This window comes from Ovis canadensis, chromosome 12 (genome assembly GCF_042477335.2).
Source record: "Ovis canadensis isolate MfBH-ARS-UI-01 breed Bighorn chromosome 12, ARS-UI_OviCan_v2, whole genome shotgun sequence".
NCBI classification, from domain to species: domain Eukaryota; kingdom Metazoa; phylum Chordata; class Mammalia; order Artiodactyla; family Bovidae; genus Ovis; species Ovis canadensis.
Window position 1 is genome coordinate 38,882,268 of NC_091256.1, and position 17,743 is coordinate 38,900,010.

A 17,743-nucleotide genomic window follows, 5' to 3' on the forward strand; every position below is an offset into this window, starting at 1 on the left:
TATGTTCTACATAGTTAAGTGTTATTCATTTCATCTTCCTAAAGCAAAGATACGCATGTACTAAAGATACTCAAATTTTTGAAGACACTTGGCCAACTAAGGTCCGTCTAGTCAAGGCTATGGTTTTTCCAGTGGTCATGTATAGATGTGAGAGTTGGACTGTGAAGAAGGCAGAGCACCGAAGAATTGATACTTTTGAACTGTGGTGTTGGAGAAGACACTTGAGAGTCTCTTGGACTGCAAGGAGATCCAGCCAGTCCATTCTGAAGGAGATCAGCCCTGGGATTTCTTTGGAAGGACTGATGCTAAAGCTGAAACTCCAGTACTTTGGCCACCTCATGCGAAGAGTTGACTCATTGGAAAAGACTTTGATGCTGGGAGGGATTGGGGGCAGGAGGAGAAGGGGATGACAGAGGATGAGATGGCTGGATGGCATCACTGACTTGATGGACGTGAGTCTGAGTGAACTCCGGGAGTTGGTAATGGACAGGGAGGCCTGGCGTGCTGCCATTCATGGGGTCGCAAAGAGTCAGACACGACTGAGCGACTGAACTGAACTGAACTGAATGATGAAATAGCTATATATTGGCGAATAGTTCTTCTTACCAAAATACTTGTTAAAAATCTGTATTATCTTTTGAGATAGTTTACAGGGTATCTTTGATTTCAGTTATGAAGTTGATTAGATTTTAACCATTTATTTCAGAGTATATACACGGCCTCCTTACCTTGTACTGACTGTCATGAATGCAGTTTGTATTCTTCTGCAAAAGAAACCTAACTGGACTACAGCAAAGTTACTTCTTTCAGAAACTGGTTTCCTAAAAAAACTAATTAACATTGACAAGGACAGCATACCTGAGAAGGTAAAAGTTCATCTCTAATTAATGCATAATTGATATATTCCATACTTATAATCTGCAAGTCAAATGGAAGTATTAACACTGGAGTCTTGCATTAGAATTGGAAGACAATGGTGAGGGTAAAAGATCAGACAGCAAGCTGTATATGCAATTATAAATGGTTTTCTGGAAGTGACAAGGTAAAGCAATATGTCACCAAAATTAGAAAAATGTCGTGTCTCAGGATCTCTTTATATAATGAAAATAGGAGAGGTCAATAGTGGGGGAAATTTTTTTCTGGATGGATTGTATAACTTTATGAAAGTATAAGGTGTGGATAAAGGTGTCTGAGATTTTTTAATTGATATATAATTGATATACAACATTATATTAGTTTTAGGTGTACAGCATACTGATTTGATATTTGTATACACTGCAAAATAATCACCACAGAAAGTCTAGTTAATATCCATCACCACACATAGTTACAAACATTTTTTCATGTGATGAGAACTTTCAAGATTCACTCTCTTAGAAACTTTTAGATATACAGGATTAGTAGTACAGCCACCATGCTGTACATTATATCCCCAGGACTTATTTATTTTATAACTAGAAGTTTGTACCTTTTGACCACCTCCATCCATTTTCACCATCCCTAGCTCCCCACCCCTGGTAATCACCAATCTGCTTTCTGTATCTATGAGTTCCTTTTGGTTTCTTTTTTTTAAGGTTCTGTACATACACGAGATCATATGATCTCTATCTTTCTCTGACTTATTTCACTCAGCATAGTGCTCTCAAGACCCATTCTAGTTATAAAAAATGGAAGAATTTCCTTTTTTATGGCTGAGTAATAGTTCATTGTGTGTGTATTTTTTTTCCCATTTTCTTTATGCATTCATCCATTAATGGACCCTTCAGCTGCCTCCATGTCTCTGCTATTGTAAATAATGCTGCAGTTAAAATGAGGGTGAATATATCTTTCTGAGTTAATGTTTTTGTTTCCTTCAGATAAATACCCAGAAGTTAACTTGCTAGATCTTTTGGCACTTCTATTTCAATTGTTGAAGACCTCTTACTATTTTCTATAGTGATTCACCAATTTACATTTCTACTAACAGTGCACAAGTATTCCACTTTCCCACCCACAGTTGTTATTTGTGATCTTTTGATAATAACCATTTTAACAGTGATGATAGCTCATTGTGGTTGTTTGTATTTCCCTGATTATTAATGATGTGAAACACCTTTGCATATACCTGTTACCTATCTGTATGTCTTCTTTGGGAAAACATGTATTCAGATCCTTTGCCCATTTTTTAATCAGCTTGGTGTTTTTGCTGTTGGATTAGATGAATTATTTATTTGGGATACGTGTGAGTGTGTTAGTCGTTCAATCATGTCCGACTCTTTGCGAGTCTATGGACTGGAGCCCACCCGGCTCCTCTGTCCATGGAGTTTTCCAGGCAAGAACACTGGAGTAAATTGCCATTTCCTACTCCAGAGGATTTTCTCAGGGATCACACCTGAGTGAGTGAGTGAAGTCGCTCAGTCGTGTCCAACTCTTTGCTTCCCCGTGTACTGTAGCCTACCAGGCTCCTCAGTCCATGGAATTTTCCAGGCAAGAGTACTGGAGTGGGTTGCCATTTCCTTCTCCAGGGGATCTTCCCGACCCAGGAATTGAACCCAGCTCCCGCATTGTGCACAGACGCTTTACCGTCTGAGCAACCAGGGAAGCCCCCGACCTTCTGAGAGCCAGTGCTAGAGTCACTGCTTTTTCAACCTAAATGGAAAAGCTCTGGCCCCAAGGCCAGCAGACGAGTTCTGTGGATCATGGCCCATACTGGTCCCAGGGAAAACCAGAACTTCGTGGGAAATGGGAGAGGGAGGTCCCACTGAAGCAAGGAGCCGGCCTGGGGGGCCGAGGTGAGAGCTGGCAGTGAAGGAAGGAAGGAGGCCCGACGACCCTGGGGCCGAGCTCGGGCCATGGCTCCTGGTCTACGGCTGCACAGGACGACTTGGGGCACCAGCCAGATGCCTAGAAAGCAACAGCAGCCTCGGGAATGAAATGGTCCAAACTAGGGAGTGCAGAGCTGAGGCGGACCACTCCTGGCCCCTCCGCCAGGGTTCCGCCGCCTCCCCCCCCCCCCCACCCCGGGCTCAAGCGAGTCCCAGGACAGACACACGTGGAGGGGGCGCGGTGGGCAGGACGGGCCCAACATCCTACGCGGTGCCACCAGGCCTCTTCTGCTTCTTCCTTCACGGAGGGCCGCGTTGCCATCTCACGTCCAGGCCTCCAGATGGCGATTCCAGGCAGGCGGATTCTTTACCACTGCACCACGTGAGAAGCCTCATTTATTTTGAATGTTAACCTTTTATTACATATATGGTTTGCAAATATTTTCTCCTGTTTTTTAGATTGCTTTTTCTTTTCATTGATGGTTTCCTTTACTGTACAACTTTCTAATTTGAGGTAATCACACTTACTTATTTTTACTATTATTGCCTTGTTTTTGGTGTCAAATCCAAAATCATCACCAAGGTCAATGTCAAGTAGCTTACAGCCTGTGTTTTCTTCCAGAAGTTTTATGATTTGGGGTCTCATGTTCAAGTCTTTAATTAATTTTGAGTTAATTTCTGTACGATGTAAGATAGTGTGGTTCAGTTTTATTCTTTTGCAGTCTCTTTAGTAAGAGACTGTCCGTTCACCTAGTGTATATTTTTGGCTCCTTTATTTAAATTAATAGACCATATACACTTGTGTTCATTTCTGGGCTCTCTATTCTGTTCCATTGATCTCTGTGTCTGTTTTTATGCCAATACAACATTGTTTTGTTTGCCACAGTTCTGTAATATACGTGAAAAATAGAAATCAAGATGCCTCCCTCTTTGTTTTTTCTCAAGGTTCCTTTGTCTATTCAGGGTCTTTTATGGTTCCATACAAATTTTAGGATTGTTTATTCTATTTCTGTGAAAAATGCCATTGGAATTTTGGTAAGTATTGTTTTGAATCTGTAGATTGCTTTGGGTAGTAAGAGCATTCTAACAATATTAATTTTTTTAATCTATAAGCACAAACGATCTCTTCATTTATTGTGTCTTCTTTAATTTCCTTCATCAATGTCTTTAGTTTTCAATATCAGATATTTCACTCCTTCAGTTAAATATATTTTTAGATATTTTATTCTTTATGATGCAGTTGTAAATGGAATTTTCTACATTAGAAAATCTAAGTTTCTCTTTATGAGAATTTATTGTTTGTGTATAGAAATGCAACTGATTTTTACATACTAATTTTGTCTACTGCAACTTTATGGAATTTGTTAGTTCTAACACTTTTTTGGTAGAAGTTTTAGGGTATTCTACATTTAATATTATGTCATCTGGAAATAGTGACAGTTTTATGTCTTCTTTTTCAATTTAGGTGCCTTTTTTTTTTTTTTTTTGGCTACTTGCTATGGCTAGAACTTCCAACACTGTGTTGAATAAAGTGGCAAGAGTGATCATCCCTATCTTGTTTCTCATCTTATAAAAACAAATTTCAGTTCTTCCTCATTGAGGATGATGTTAGCTACGGCTTTGTCACATATGACCTTTGTTATGTTGAGCTATATTCCTTCTAGAGCCAATTTGTTGAGCATCTTTCTCATAAATCAAACTTGAATTTTGTCAAATGCTTCTTCTGCATCCACTGAGATGATCATATGATTTTCACCCTTCATTTTGTTAATATGGTGTACCACATTGATTGATTCGTGGATGCTGAAGCATCCTTGAATCCATCCCTGGAATAAACCCGGCTTGATTATGGCTTATGACCCTTTTAATATATAGTTGAATTCAATTTGCTTTTATTTTTGTGGATTTTTGTGTCTATGTTCATCAGAGATAATTTTCTTTTCTTGTAGTACCCTGTCTGGTTTTAGTATCAAGGTAATGCTAGCCTGATTAAAAAAACAAAAATAAGTTTGAAAGTGTTTCCTCTTCTTCTATTTTTTGGAAGAATTTGAGAAGGATTGGTATCAACTCCTCTGTTATATGTTTGGTAGAATTCACCAGTGAAGCCAACTGGTGCCAGACTTTTGCTTGTTGGGAGGTTTTTATTTATTGATGGTGGCTCAGATGGTAAAGAATCCACTTGCAGTGTGGGAGATCTGGGTTCAATGTCTGGGTTGGGAAGGTCCCCTGGAGGAGGGCAACCTACTCCAGTGTTCTGACCTGGAGAATTCCATTTACAGAGGAGCCTGGCAGGCTACAGTCCATGGGGTCGCAGAGAGTCAGACATGACTGAGCGACTTTCACTTCAGTCTTTTTACTAGTAACCAGTCTGTTCAGAATTCCTGATTCATCATGATTCAGTCTTGATAGGTTGAATATTTCTAGGAATTTATCCATTTCTTTTAGGTTGTCCAGTTTGCTGGTATATGATTTTTCACAGTGGTCAGTTATGATTTTTTATATTTCTGTAGTATCAGTTGCAACATCTCAATTTATATTTCTGATTTTACTGATTTGCATGTTCTTTATTTTTTTCTTAGTGAGTCTAGCTACAGAGTTTTCAAGTTTTTTTATCTTTAAAAAAAGAAAAACAGCTTTTAATCCTATTGAGGTTTTTTCTGTCGATTTTTTAATAACCATTTATTTCTGCACTGATCTTTCCTTCCATCAACTTTGTGCTTCATTTGTTCTTCTTTTTGTCATTCCAAGAGGTGTGTTAAATTTAGAAGCCTACCCCTCAGACTGAAGGTTTGATATAAGCAAATAGCCTCTTTCACTGGAAACCTTGGCACTTTCAGTCAGTCCTCTGTGTTGGGTCCTGGGATGGGTGAGTCCCCATGGACGTTTTAAGGGATGTTTCTCAGATTGCTATAACCTTTTGAGTTTCGTGAATACAACCCTGTTGACTTTTAAAGCTATATGTATTGTGGAATTTTTTTCTCAGGTGCAGGTCCTGAAGTTGGGTTGTCAGATGTGGGTTTCACACCCTTCAGTTCTCAAGGAGAAGCTCAGGGTTGTGAGTTCCCTGCCAACTGTGAGACACCACACCACGGCGAGGTTGTGTCTCAGCCTCTCCTACCTGTTACAGTGTGGGGTCTTATCTCTTTCATCCAAGTATAGGAATCACTCAGGTAGTTTTTGGCTTTCTTCCAGAGATTATTGCTCCCTACGTGTAGGTGGCGCTAGTGGTAAAGAACCCACGTGCCAGTGCAGGAGATGTAAGAGACACGGGTTCTATCCCTAGATCAGGAAGATCTCCTGGAGGAGGGCATGGCAACCCACTCCAGTATTCTTGCCTAGAGAATTCCATGGACAGAGGAACCTGGCAGACTACAGTTCATAGGGTCGCCCAGAGTCAGAAATGACTGACATGACTGAAGCAACTTAGCATGCATGCGTGTGCAGCTGTAGATTCAGTGTGGCCATGAGAGGGAGGGAGTTCAGAACCCTCCTATGTCCCTACCGTGAACCAGATCTCTGAAACTTTTTTTCATTCATGTAACAAATGTTCATATAACATGTACCAAACACTGTTCTGAGTACTTTACAAATACTGTTTTATGTGTGAGAAGATGAGGGTTAGATTAGAGCACAGAAAAAAAAAATGAATAAGGTAGTCTGGACACCTAGTAAATGGTTTTACTGGAGCAGATTTAATTCTGAAGAATGTAGGTTTACTGTAGGACTGCAAGAAGGATGAGAGGACCAAAGTCTTGAGCAAGCAGTGGAGTTCAGGGCACCAATAGAGTGGGAGGCCATGCAGAGCCCTTACCCAGAGAACTACTCCATCTATACCTTGATTTCAAATTTCCAGTCTCCAGAACTGTGAGAAAATAAATTGCTGTTGTTTTAAGTCACCCAGTTTGTGGTAATTTGTTACAATGGCCACAAGAAACTAATACAGATTTTGGTACTACTTGGTGATTGCTGCTGCAACAATATTACCTAAAAATATAGAAGTAGCTTTGGATGTGTAGATGCTGGAATAATTTCTGAACAGGGACATTACATAGGAGCCAAGCTGAGAGCTAAGTTCAGGGACAAACTAAAAGGTTTATATATATATATATGAATGACACCGTCACAGCTGAAGGGGTGAATACTCATTAATTAATTCAATAAATATTTATGGATTATTTTCCATGTAAGAGACATTGTGAGACAATACAATAGTTTATAAAACCCACTTATTGATGTTATGAAGTTTACATTGTAACAGGGAAAACAGACATTAAATAGCTAACAACACAATCAATCTGTACTATTAGGAAGTATACAGTAGAACCTGAACAAGGTGAATTTTTTTAGCAGAATATGTGTTGCCAACCATACCACTCACGAATTAACGCAACAACTCTTCACTCTCTGAAGTATTCTTAGCAAAAATGATTCCCTATGGTTATGCTTAAATAGATCTTTCAACTTCAAAAAGTAATAGCTTATCTAAAGAAATGGTTAAAAGCCTAACAGCATTTTAAATGATAATAAGAACACAAGTAATCATTGAGAATGGACCACATTCCATCTGAATTATTTAGCAAAATGGTCCTGTCCTTGCAGGCAAGAAAGGAAATGCCTGGTTAGAAAGGATGGGACAAGGAGTATCAGTCTGAGAAAGATTTCCTTCTGATTATTTCTCCCCAAAGTATAGGAGGAATAGTATATAACTAACTCTAAACTAGGCTGTACCATTTAGATGAGGTGGATCCATAGGCATGTGACACCACCAAGCTGTAGAACAATGTCCTCAGTGAGCCCCAGCATGCGCCAGGCCGTACCACCATCATTGACCAGACAGAACTTTGTAGAGGACTGTGCCCTGCCGCATGCTTCTTATGGAACAGAAATTGAGGGTGGTTTTCCAGGTGACACACATAAGGTACACAAGAAGAAGACTTCAGACCTCCTTATACACCACATGCCACAAAACTAAGAAAGGTGACTTGTTTTATTTTCATTTTAAAATGGAGTTCTTAAAACAACAACAACTATAATATAGCTACTGTAACAATAACAGCAACAGTAGAGGCTTTTCCCCTCTTCCTTAAAAAATTAGTGATACTAGAGCCAGTTTGTATCCAGGCATGTCTTACATTCTCCTTTTGAAGAGCAGTTGAGTATTTTTATTGAAACAAAATTTCTTTATGGTGTAGATTGGGGAAAACTTCAGATCAATAATATTTCTCATGTAATACATGGACTGTTCTCTCTAGGTTTTCATAAAACTGAAGAAGATTTTAGTCTTACCTGATTTCAACCCAAACAAGATTGCTCTAGTTTCTGTTGCTTGTTGCTCTATGTGCCAGTGGGTTATAGCTTTGAATAGCTACCATGAAGCACAGAAGGTATGCTTTTTCCTCTTAAATACCTATAACAATTTGCAAGTGATATGTCATTGTCCCAGAAAAGCATTTAATGCTCAAATGAACTTCTGTGGAAAGAATGCTTAATGAAAAACACTTTAACAACCATATTATGTTAACTCTTAGACATCAGATTCTCCTGTCATGTTCTTGAATTTATGACAACTATGCTATTGTTTTATTTGTTTTAATGTTTCTCCATATTAAACTAGTTATTTCCCTTTGTACACTAAGAAAGCTTAAGAGTTGACATGTGAAAGTGTCTTTTAATCTTAAGTGGTATTTTCAACAGTGAACTTGAATTGAAGCACTTAAATTTTGTGACATTCTGTTTAAGCTGGTGGGCCCTAAACAAATCCAAGTGGCTGAAGCTCAAAATGTCCTAAAAATTGCAAAACAAAGATTGGACGAAAAACAAAGAGGTTTACAGCTGGTAAGAAATTTCTTTACTTGTTACACTCGCAAAGTCTTTATGAACTAGACAAAAACATCAGGAAAGAGTCATTATCTCAATAGACTTTATCAGTTTAATGTAAAATAAAGATAATACAGGTAGTGAAAAGATTAATTGTGATTAATTAAATAATATAAATACTATAGGGCTTTCCAGGTGGTGTTGTTGTTGAGTCACTAAGCTGTGTCTGATTCTTTGTTACCCCATGGACTGCAACATGGCAGCCTCCTCAGTCTTTCACTGTCTCCCAGAGTTTGCTCAAATTCATATCCACTGAGTTGTTGATGCTATCTAACCATCTCATTCTCTGCCACCTCCTCCTTTTGCCTTCTATCTTCCCCAGAATCAGGATCTTTTCCAATGAATCAGCTCTTCGCGTCAAGTAGGCAAAGTATTGGAGCTTCAGCTTCAGCATCAGTCCTTCCAATGAATATTCAAGGTTTATTTCCTTTAGGATTGACTGGTTTGATCTCCTTGCAGTCCAAGGGACTCTCAAGAGTCTTCTCCAGCACTACAATTCCAAAGCATCAATTCTTTGGCACTCAGCCTTTATATGGTCCAACTATCACATCTGTACATGACTACTAGAAAAACCATAGTACTGACTATACAGAAGCTTTGCAAGTAAAGTTTGTCATACTTACCTTCCAAGGAGCAAAGTGTCTTTTAATTTCATGGCTGCAGTCAATGTCCGCAGTGATTTTTGAGCCCAAGAAAATAAAATCTGTCACTGTTTCCACTTTGTCCTCTTCTATTTGCCATGAAGTGATGGGACCAGTGATTGCAGTCATGAAATTAAAAGACACTTACTCCTTGGAAGGAAAGTTATGACCAACCTAGACAGCATATTAAAAAGCAGAGACATTACTTTGCCAACAAAGGTCTGTGTAGTCACGGCTATGGTTTTTCCAGTAGTCATGTATAAATGTGAGAGTTGGACTGTGAAGAAACCTGAGCGCCGAAGAATTGATGCTTTTGAACTGTGATTTTGGAGAAGACTCTTGAAAGGCCCTTGGACTGCAAGGAGATCCAACCAGTCCATTCTAAAGGAGATCAGTCCTGGGTGTTCTTTGGAAGGAATGAAGCTAAAGGGGAAACTCCAGTACTTTAGCCACCTCATGCGAAGAGTTGACTCATTGGAAAAACTCTGATGCTGGGAGGGATTGGGGGCAGGAGGAGAGGGGGACGACAGAGGATGAAATGGCTGGATGGCATCACTGACTGGATAGACGTGAGTTTGGGTGAACTCTGGCAGTTGGTGATGGACAGGGAAGCCTGGCGTGCTGCGATTCATGGGGTCCCAAAGAGTTGGACATGACTGAACGACTGAACTGAACTGAACTGAACTGTTGGGACCAGTTGCACCATCTTAGTTTTTTGAATGTTGAGTTTTAAGCCAGCTTTTCACTCTCCTCTTTCATCCTTGTCAAGAAGCTCTTTAGTTTCTCTTCACTTTCTTGCCATTAGAGTGTTATCATTAGCATATCTGAGATTGTTGATATTTCTCCCAGCAATCTTAATTCCAGCTTGTGATTCAGCCAGCCCAGTGTTTCACATTATGTGTTCTGAATACAAGTTAAATAAGCAGGGTGACAATATACAGCCTTGTAGTACTCCTTTTCCAATTTTGAACCAGTCAGTTGTTCTTTGTCTGGTTCCAACTGTTGCTTCTTGGCCTGCATACAAGTTTCTCAGGAGACAGATAAGGTGGTCTAATACTCCCATCTCTAAGAATTTTCCAGTTTGTTGTGATCCACACAGTCAAAGGCTTTAGCATTGTCAATGAAGCAGAAGTACATATTTTTCTGAAATTCCTTTGCTTTCTCCATGATCCAATGGATGTTGGCAATTTGATCTCTGGTTCCTCTGCCTTTTCTAGACCCAGGTTATACATCTGAAAGTTCTTGACTCATGCACTGTTGAGCCCTAGCTTAAAGGATTTTGAGCATAACCTTTTTAGCATGTGAAATGAGCACAGTTGTATAGTAGTTTGAGCATTCTTTGGCATTGCCCTTCTTTGGGATTGGAATGAAAACTGACTTTTTCCAGTCCTATGGCCACTGCTCAGTTTTCCAAATTTGCTAGCACATTGAGTGAAGTGCTTTAACAGCATCATCCTTTAGGATTTGAAATAGCTCAGCTGGAATTCCATCACCTCCAGTAGCTTTGTTTGTAGTAATGCTTCCTAAAGCCCACTTGACCTCACACTCCAGGATGTCCAACTCCAGGTGAGTGACCACACCATCATGGTTATCTGGATCATTAAGACCTTTTTTGCATAGTTCTGTGTATTTTGCCACCTCTTATCTCATCTGCTTCTGTTAGGTACTTATTGTTTCTGTCCTTTATCTTGCTCATCCATGCATGAAATATTCCCTTGATAGTTCTAATTTTTTTATGAGATCTCTAGTTTTTCCCATTCTATTGTTTTCCTCTGTTTGTTTTCCTTGTTCACTTAATAAGTCCTTCTTAGCTCTCCTTGTTTCCCCAGGTGGTACAGTAGTAAAGAATCCACCTGCCAATGCAAGAGTTTCTGGCTAGACCTCTGAGTTAGGATGATCCCCTGGAGTAGGAAGTGGCAAACCAGTCCAGTATTCTTGTCTGGAAAAGCCCATGGACAGCAGAGCCTGGTGGGCTACAGTCCATGGCATCACAAAGATTTGGACACGACTGAGCAACTGAGCACACACACACATAAATACTAACATACAGGTGTTAGTGCCTGACAGATAACAACACACTCAGTAATGTTAGCTAGTATTATATCACTAATATATTAATTTACCATTTATCCCAGGACATCTTTATAACTTCAGTTTACTGAAGACTTAATATCAATCTATGTTTTTTAAAAAAACTGTTTACCCTGTTTCTATTAATTACTTTGTTGCTGTGTAAAACCATGGTTATGTTAATGGGCTTCCCAGGTGGCTCAGTGGTAAAGAATCTGCCTGCCATCACAGGAGAATTAAGAAACATGGGTTTGATCCCTGGGTGGGGAAGATCCCCTGGAGAAGGAAATGGCAACACACTTCAGTATTCTTGCCTGAAAAAATCCCATGGACAGAAGAGCCTGGCGGGCTACAGTCCATGGGGTTGCAAAGAAGTCAGATACGACTTAGCGACTAAGCACAAGCACATTCCTTTGATGTCTCAATTTTAAATTAAATAAGAATATCATAATGAAAACTAAAACTAGAACTGAGATCATTAATCCCTCTCCCTTACATAGCTCACATACCTTTTGAGAATGGGTAAGGCAATATACTTCAGAGATGACCACTGACATCTTTATTTGGACTACGTAAGTCTTTCCCTACATTTTGATGTAGTTACCAACATTTTAAAATCTGAAAATTTCATTTAAAATCCACATTCTCTTGAAAATTCAGGAAGTCTGACAGCCTGAGCTCGCATTCTTCCATGGCTATCATAAAGTATTTATATTACCTGCCTGGTCCCATAGATATTTCTTGCAAGCTTAAGAGATATAAAAAGTATTGGACATTTTTTTAAGGAAATTAGCAACAAATTTGAACTGAATTTATTTTATGTTGCTGTGTAGTTTTATTGTACTTATTTTTGATGCTTGGTATTTTATTTTTTATTTTATTTATTTATTTATTTTTAGTTTTTTATTTTTTTAATTTTAAAATCTTTAATTCTTACATGCGTTCCCAAACATGAACCCCCCTCCCACCTCCCTCCCCATAACATCTCTGTGGGTCATCCCCATACACCAGCCCCAAGATGCTTGGTATTTTAAATTTTGATATTTACTCAATTTTCCTGATGTCCTTTATTTTGTGTGTGTGTCTTAGTATTTTCACTCATCTATCCAACAAATGTTTGTTTACAGTATTGCTCCTTTGTTTTTTTTTATTATTGCATTGCATAAGACAGAAAGATAAACTGCGAATTCTTGTCAGAATTTTATTCACTAATACTCCACATTCCCTTCCAGGTCTGCAGGTTTCATGAGAAGTTTCTAATATTTTAACTCATTGAATGCAAACAAGTATATTTTAAATGTATATTTTTACATTTGTGTGCTCAGTTGCTCAGTCGTGTCTGACTCTTTGTGGCCCCAAGGCCTGTACACCACCAGTCTCCTCTGTCCATGGGATTCTCCAGGCAAGAATACTGGAGTGGTTGCCACTTTCCCACTCTGGAGGAACTTCCCAACCCAGGGATTGAACCTGAGTCTCCCGTCTCCTGCACTGGCAGGTGGATTCTTTACCAATAGTACCACCTGAGAAGCCCCATTTTTACACTTAATATTTTAAAGTTGAGTGTAATAGTTAACTCCATTGGTTTTAAACTCTTTGTTGAGATTTTCTGCTTACTCAAGCATGCACTGTCTCCCATTTTATAAACAGGTTTTTTTGTTCACCTGGGTCCTAGTATTAAAAACAATTCTGAAAAATCTCTGAAACTTTTGGAACGATAAATAATACCAGAGCTTTAGTTTAATTATATTTCACTATATATTGAAATTTATATTTCACTAAATGTATTACCTTGGAGGTGCACGGTGACTGTCTGTCATATAATAGAAATTTCATGTGTTTAGTTGAATTGATAAGCCCTACACTTTAATATGAAAATAACTCACTATATCCTAAGTAACAAAGAAAGAGTTTTCTGAGTAATCTAAACAGAAAGTATAAGCAAGAAAACAAACCAACATAATATATGAAAGAGCAAACAACTGAATAATTATTATGGGTGTAACAGGACTAAGTAATAAATCATTAGAATAAGCACGCCAAAAGTCAGTAATGTGTATATTTTTGTGAAAATTAGGTATTTTCACAAGGATAACATCTTAGCAATCAGAGGAGAAATTACAGATCACTAACTGTATTCAGTAGGCACAATTTTGTATATACAATTATATGTACATATCATATTCAAGTCTTCATGCTAAACCCTGTCTTCAGAGATTTTGAGGACATGAAAAAAGAATAAGATGACTATAAGACCATAGCCCAGGAGATAATATCCAGCAATGTATAATTCCTTCAAAAAATTACTTTTGTAACCAGTATAGATCCATGTGGACTTGTCAAGCTAAGACTTTATGACAGCTGGAAGTTGATAATAATTTTTAAGAATGCCTAGGATTTACATCCATTTAAGGGAGGAGTCCAGGCATAAGGGAAGAATATGAGACAAATCCCAGAGGCAAGAAAATTTAGAAAAATATTTAGAAAATATGGAATAAGCCAATCTGGCTGTACTGTAATATTGAAAAGGAGATGAAATTGGGAAGGAAAATTGGGATAAGGCTGTGGGTGTTTTTGTTGGCAGGGTCAAAACACTGGACTCTCTCCTTAGGCAATCTTTTCTATAAGAATTCACCAAATATTTTTGAGCAAGGATTATCAAGATAAGTGGTAATTTAAGAAAACAGTTTCATCAACTAATCATGAAAATATGTTTTCTACGGAGAAGGCAATGGCACCCCACTCCGGTACTCTTGCCTGGAAAATCCCATGGACGGAGGAGCCTGGAAGGCTGCAGTCCATGGAGTCGCAAAGAGTCAGACACAACTGAGCGACTTCACTTTCACTGTTCACTTTCCTGCATTGGAGAAGGAAATGTCAACCCACTGCAGTATTCTTGCCTGGAGAATCCCGGGGACGGCAGAGCCTGGTGGGCTGCCGTCTATGGGGTGGCACAGAGTCGGACACGACTGAAGTGACTTAGCAGCACTTAACAGCCTGTGGTTAGTCGCTCAGTCATGTCCAGCTCTTTGTCACCCCATGGACTGTAGCCCTCTAGGCTCCTCTGTCCGTGGGATTCTCCAGGCAGGAATACTGGAGTGGGTTGCCATGCCCTCCTCCAAGGGATCTTCTCAACCCAGGGATGGAATCCAGGTCTCCTGCATTGCAGGCAGATTCGTTATCATCTGAGCCATCAAGGAAGCCCCTACTTACAGCCTAGGGATAATTTAATAGTTGCTTCATCCACCAGTCCAGCTTCAAAAACGCATTAGTTTCTAATGATCAGAGTATCTGGGATGAAAAATGTTCAATCGGTTCCTTAAAAGAAGGAAACTAGATATGATACAAGGTTTTCTGTGTGAAAAATAAATCAGAAATGAATCTTCAGATACCAAGATTGTAAGAAAGCTTATCAAGCAAGTTGGCAGGTTTTTTTAAAAAGTTCAGTATCAAGTAATCATTCATTTAATTACCGCAATGTACATTTTCATTGATAATATATCTGTCTTTCCAGGAAGATTTTCTAGGATGTGAAATGAAATGGTTACACACCATATTTGCATAAATGACAGATAAACTCTTAAGGCAAAATGAGAGTAAGAATTTATCTCAATACTGAATTAATTGTCTTTCAGGTTGAAGAACATCTTCAGTTTTTGCAAGAAGCCTACAAAGAGATTGTTGCTGAAAAAGAACTATTAGCACATCGAAGAAAACTGGCCACCAAGCGCTTACAGTGTGCATCTATCTTACTAACTGCCTTGGAAGATGAGAAGGCAGGACTTTCTTTGGTTTTATATCTCCTTCATTAATTTCTACTAGACTTCACAAACCCGAGATGCTGCTTTCACTGAAGGCTATAGCATACTGCTTAAAACTATTTTGCTGTCAGTTTCCCTTTTAAGATCAGCAGACAGTTCTATAATGGCAGGTGGCACAGGAGTGAAGAATTCACCTGCAAACGCAGGGGACACAAGAGACCCAGGTTCAGCCCCTGGGTTGGGAAGATCCCCTGGAGGAGGAAATGGCAACACACTCCAGTGTTCTTCCCTGAAAAAATCGCATTGACAGAGGAATTTAGCAAGCTATAGTCTACAGAGTCACTAAGAGTCAGACACGACTGAGCACATACACAGGCAATTCTACTGAGATAAAAATAAAAGAATCTTGATTAAATAGTCTTAAAACAGGGATAACAGAATAAAATGATCAAAAAGTTGTGCCTAAAACATCAGCACGCTTTGTCTGATGAGGCCCAAAATAATAAATCTGCCTATGGATATGGCATGAGTTTTCCTTTTCTAGCAGAGAAATAACCCCAGCTGAATGTAGAAACATGGGTGGGGCTGAAATGAAGGGGATGTCTTTAGACAGGAAAAAGAAAATTTTATTTTGTTTTGTCAGTCTTCTGACCTCTTTTATCTCATCTTTTTATTTCTCTTCTAATTCATCTGCTTTCTCTATGCTTGAATCCTCAGTCAGCTGACTAGCATCTTGGTTTAAGTCATTACTCAGCTATATCAAAGAATCTTACAAAATTCTCAAGATAATTTTAATTTAGTTTAATTGTTTAGATAAATATATATCGCAGAAGACTCCTATGGGGCAGGGAGAAAGAGGTTATGAAATGAGACCAACCAGATGGAGATCACAGAGGAAGATTACTGATATCCTTGTGAATCAAGAATATGTTGAGAGGAAGTAGAACAGCTTATCTCAGATCTTAAGCTTCCAGATGATGTGGTTCTTGCTCAACATGCTTTATTTCTTGATCAGTCAAGTACATACACAGTTGTAGAGGGAGGATATATAGCCAAAGAATATGGGTTCCAATCCTAGCTGCATTCTTCAGAAGCTTTGTGAACTTGCTTAACTTTTCTAAGCTTTAATGTCTTGATCTTAAAGTCAGTGGGCTTTTACTTAACAGAATATTGAAAACCTCTCATGAGATTTTCAAAAATAGTGTCAGTCAGATAAGTAAATATTCAAAAGTTCTGGTCGTTATTACCATCATTGAACACCATTAATAATACATTATCAGTTCAGTTCAATAACTCAGTTGTATCCAACACTTTGCGACCCCATGGACTGCAGCACGCCAGGGCTCCGTATCCATCACCAACTCCCAGAGTTTACCCAAACTCATGTCCATTGAGTCGGTGATGCCATCCAACCTTTTCATCCTCTGTCATCTCCTTCTCCTCCTGCGCTCAATCTTTCCCAGCATCAGGGTCTTTTCAAATGAGTCAGCTCTTTGCATCAGGTGGCCAAAGTGTTGGAGTTTCAGCTTCAACATCAGTCCTTTGAATGAATATTCAGGACTGATTTCCTTTAGGATGGACTGGTTGGATCTCCTTGCAGTCCAAGGGACTCTCAAGAGTCTTCTCCAACACCACAGTTCAAAAGCATCAACTCTTTGGTACTCAGCTTTCTTTATGGTCCAACTCTCATATCCATACATGACTACTGGAAAAACCATACCCTTTACTAGATGGACCTTTGTTGGCAAAGTAACATCTCTGCTTTTTAATATGCTGTCTAGATTGGTCATAACTTTTCTCCCAAGAAGTAAGTGTCTTTTAATTTCATGGCTGCAGTCACCATCTGCAGAGATTTTGGAGCCCCCCAAAATGTCAGCCACTGTTTCCAATGTTTCCCCATCTATTTCCCATGAAGTGATGGTACCAGATGCCATGATCTTAGTTTTCTGAATGTTGAACTTTAAGCCAACTTTTTCACTCTCCTCTTTCACTTTCATCAAAGGGCTCTTTAGTTCTTCTTCATTTTCTGCCATAAAGGTGGTGTCATCTGCATATCTGAAGTTATTGATATTTTTCCCAGCAATCTTGATTCCAGCTTGTACTTCATTCAGCCTAGCATTTCTCATGATATATTCTGCATATAAGTTAAATAAGCAGGGTGACAATATACAGCTTGATGTACTCCTTTCCCTATTTGGAACCAGTCTGTTGTCCCATGTCCAGTTCTAACTGTTGTTTTCCTAATCTGCATACAGATTTCTCAAAAGGCAAGTCAGATGGTCTGGTATTCCCATTTTTTAAGAATTTTCCATAGTTTTTTGCAATCCACACAGTCAAAGGCTTTGGCGTAGTCAATAAAGCAGAAGTAGATGTTTTCCTGAACTCCCTTGCTTTTTCGGTGATCCAGCAGATGTTGGCAATTTGATCTCTGGTTCCTCTGCCTTTTCTAAATCCAGGTTGAACATCTGGAATTTCACGGTTCACGTATTGCTGAAGCCTGGCTTGGAGCATTTTGAGCATTACTTTACTAACGTGTGAGATGAGTGCAATTGTGCGGTAGTCTAAGCATTCTTTGTCATTGCCTTTCTTTGGG

General features: G+C 39.0%; 1 protein-coding gene across 1 annotated transcript in view; it reads left to right on the forward strand.

Moving 5' to 3' along the window:
- LOC138415814 (dynein axonemal heavy chain 14-like) overlaps nt 1–17,743 on the forward strand; it is a 317,408-nt gene that overhangs the window by 212,885 nt on the left and 86,780 nt on the right. Inside the window, exons 51-54 of the mRNA XM_069544370.1 lie at nt 707–866; nt 8,057–8,188; nt 8,544–8,639; nt 15,025–15,165. Of these exons, the coding sequence (XP_069400471.1) occupies nt 707–866; nt 8,057–8,188; nt 8,544–8,639; nt 15,025–15,165 (529 nt within the window). The remainder of the gene's footprint in view (nt 1–706; nt 867–8,056; nt 8,189–8,543; nt 8,640–15,024; nt 15,166–17,743) is intronic.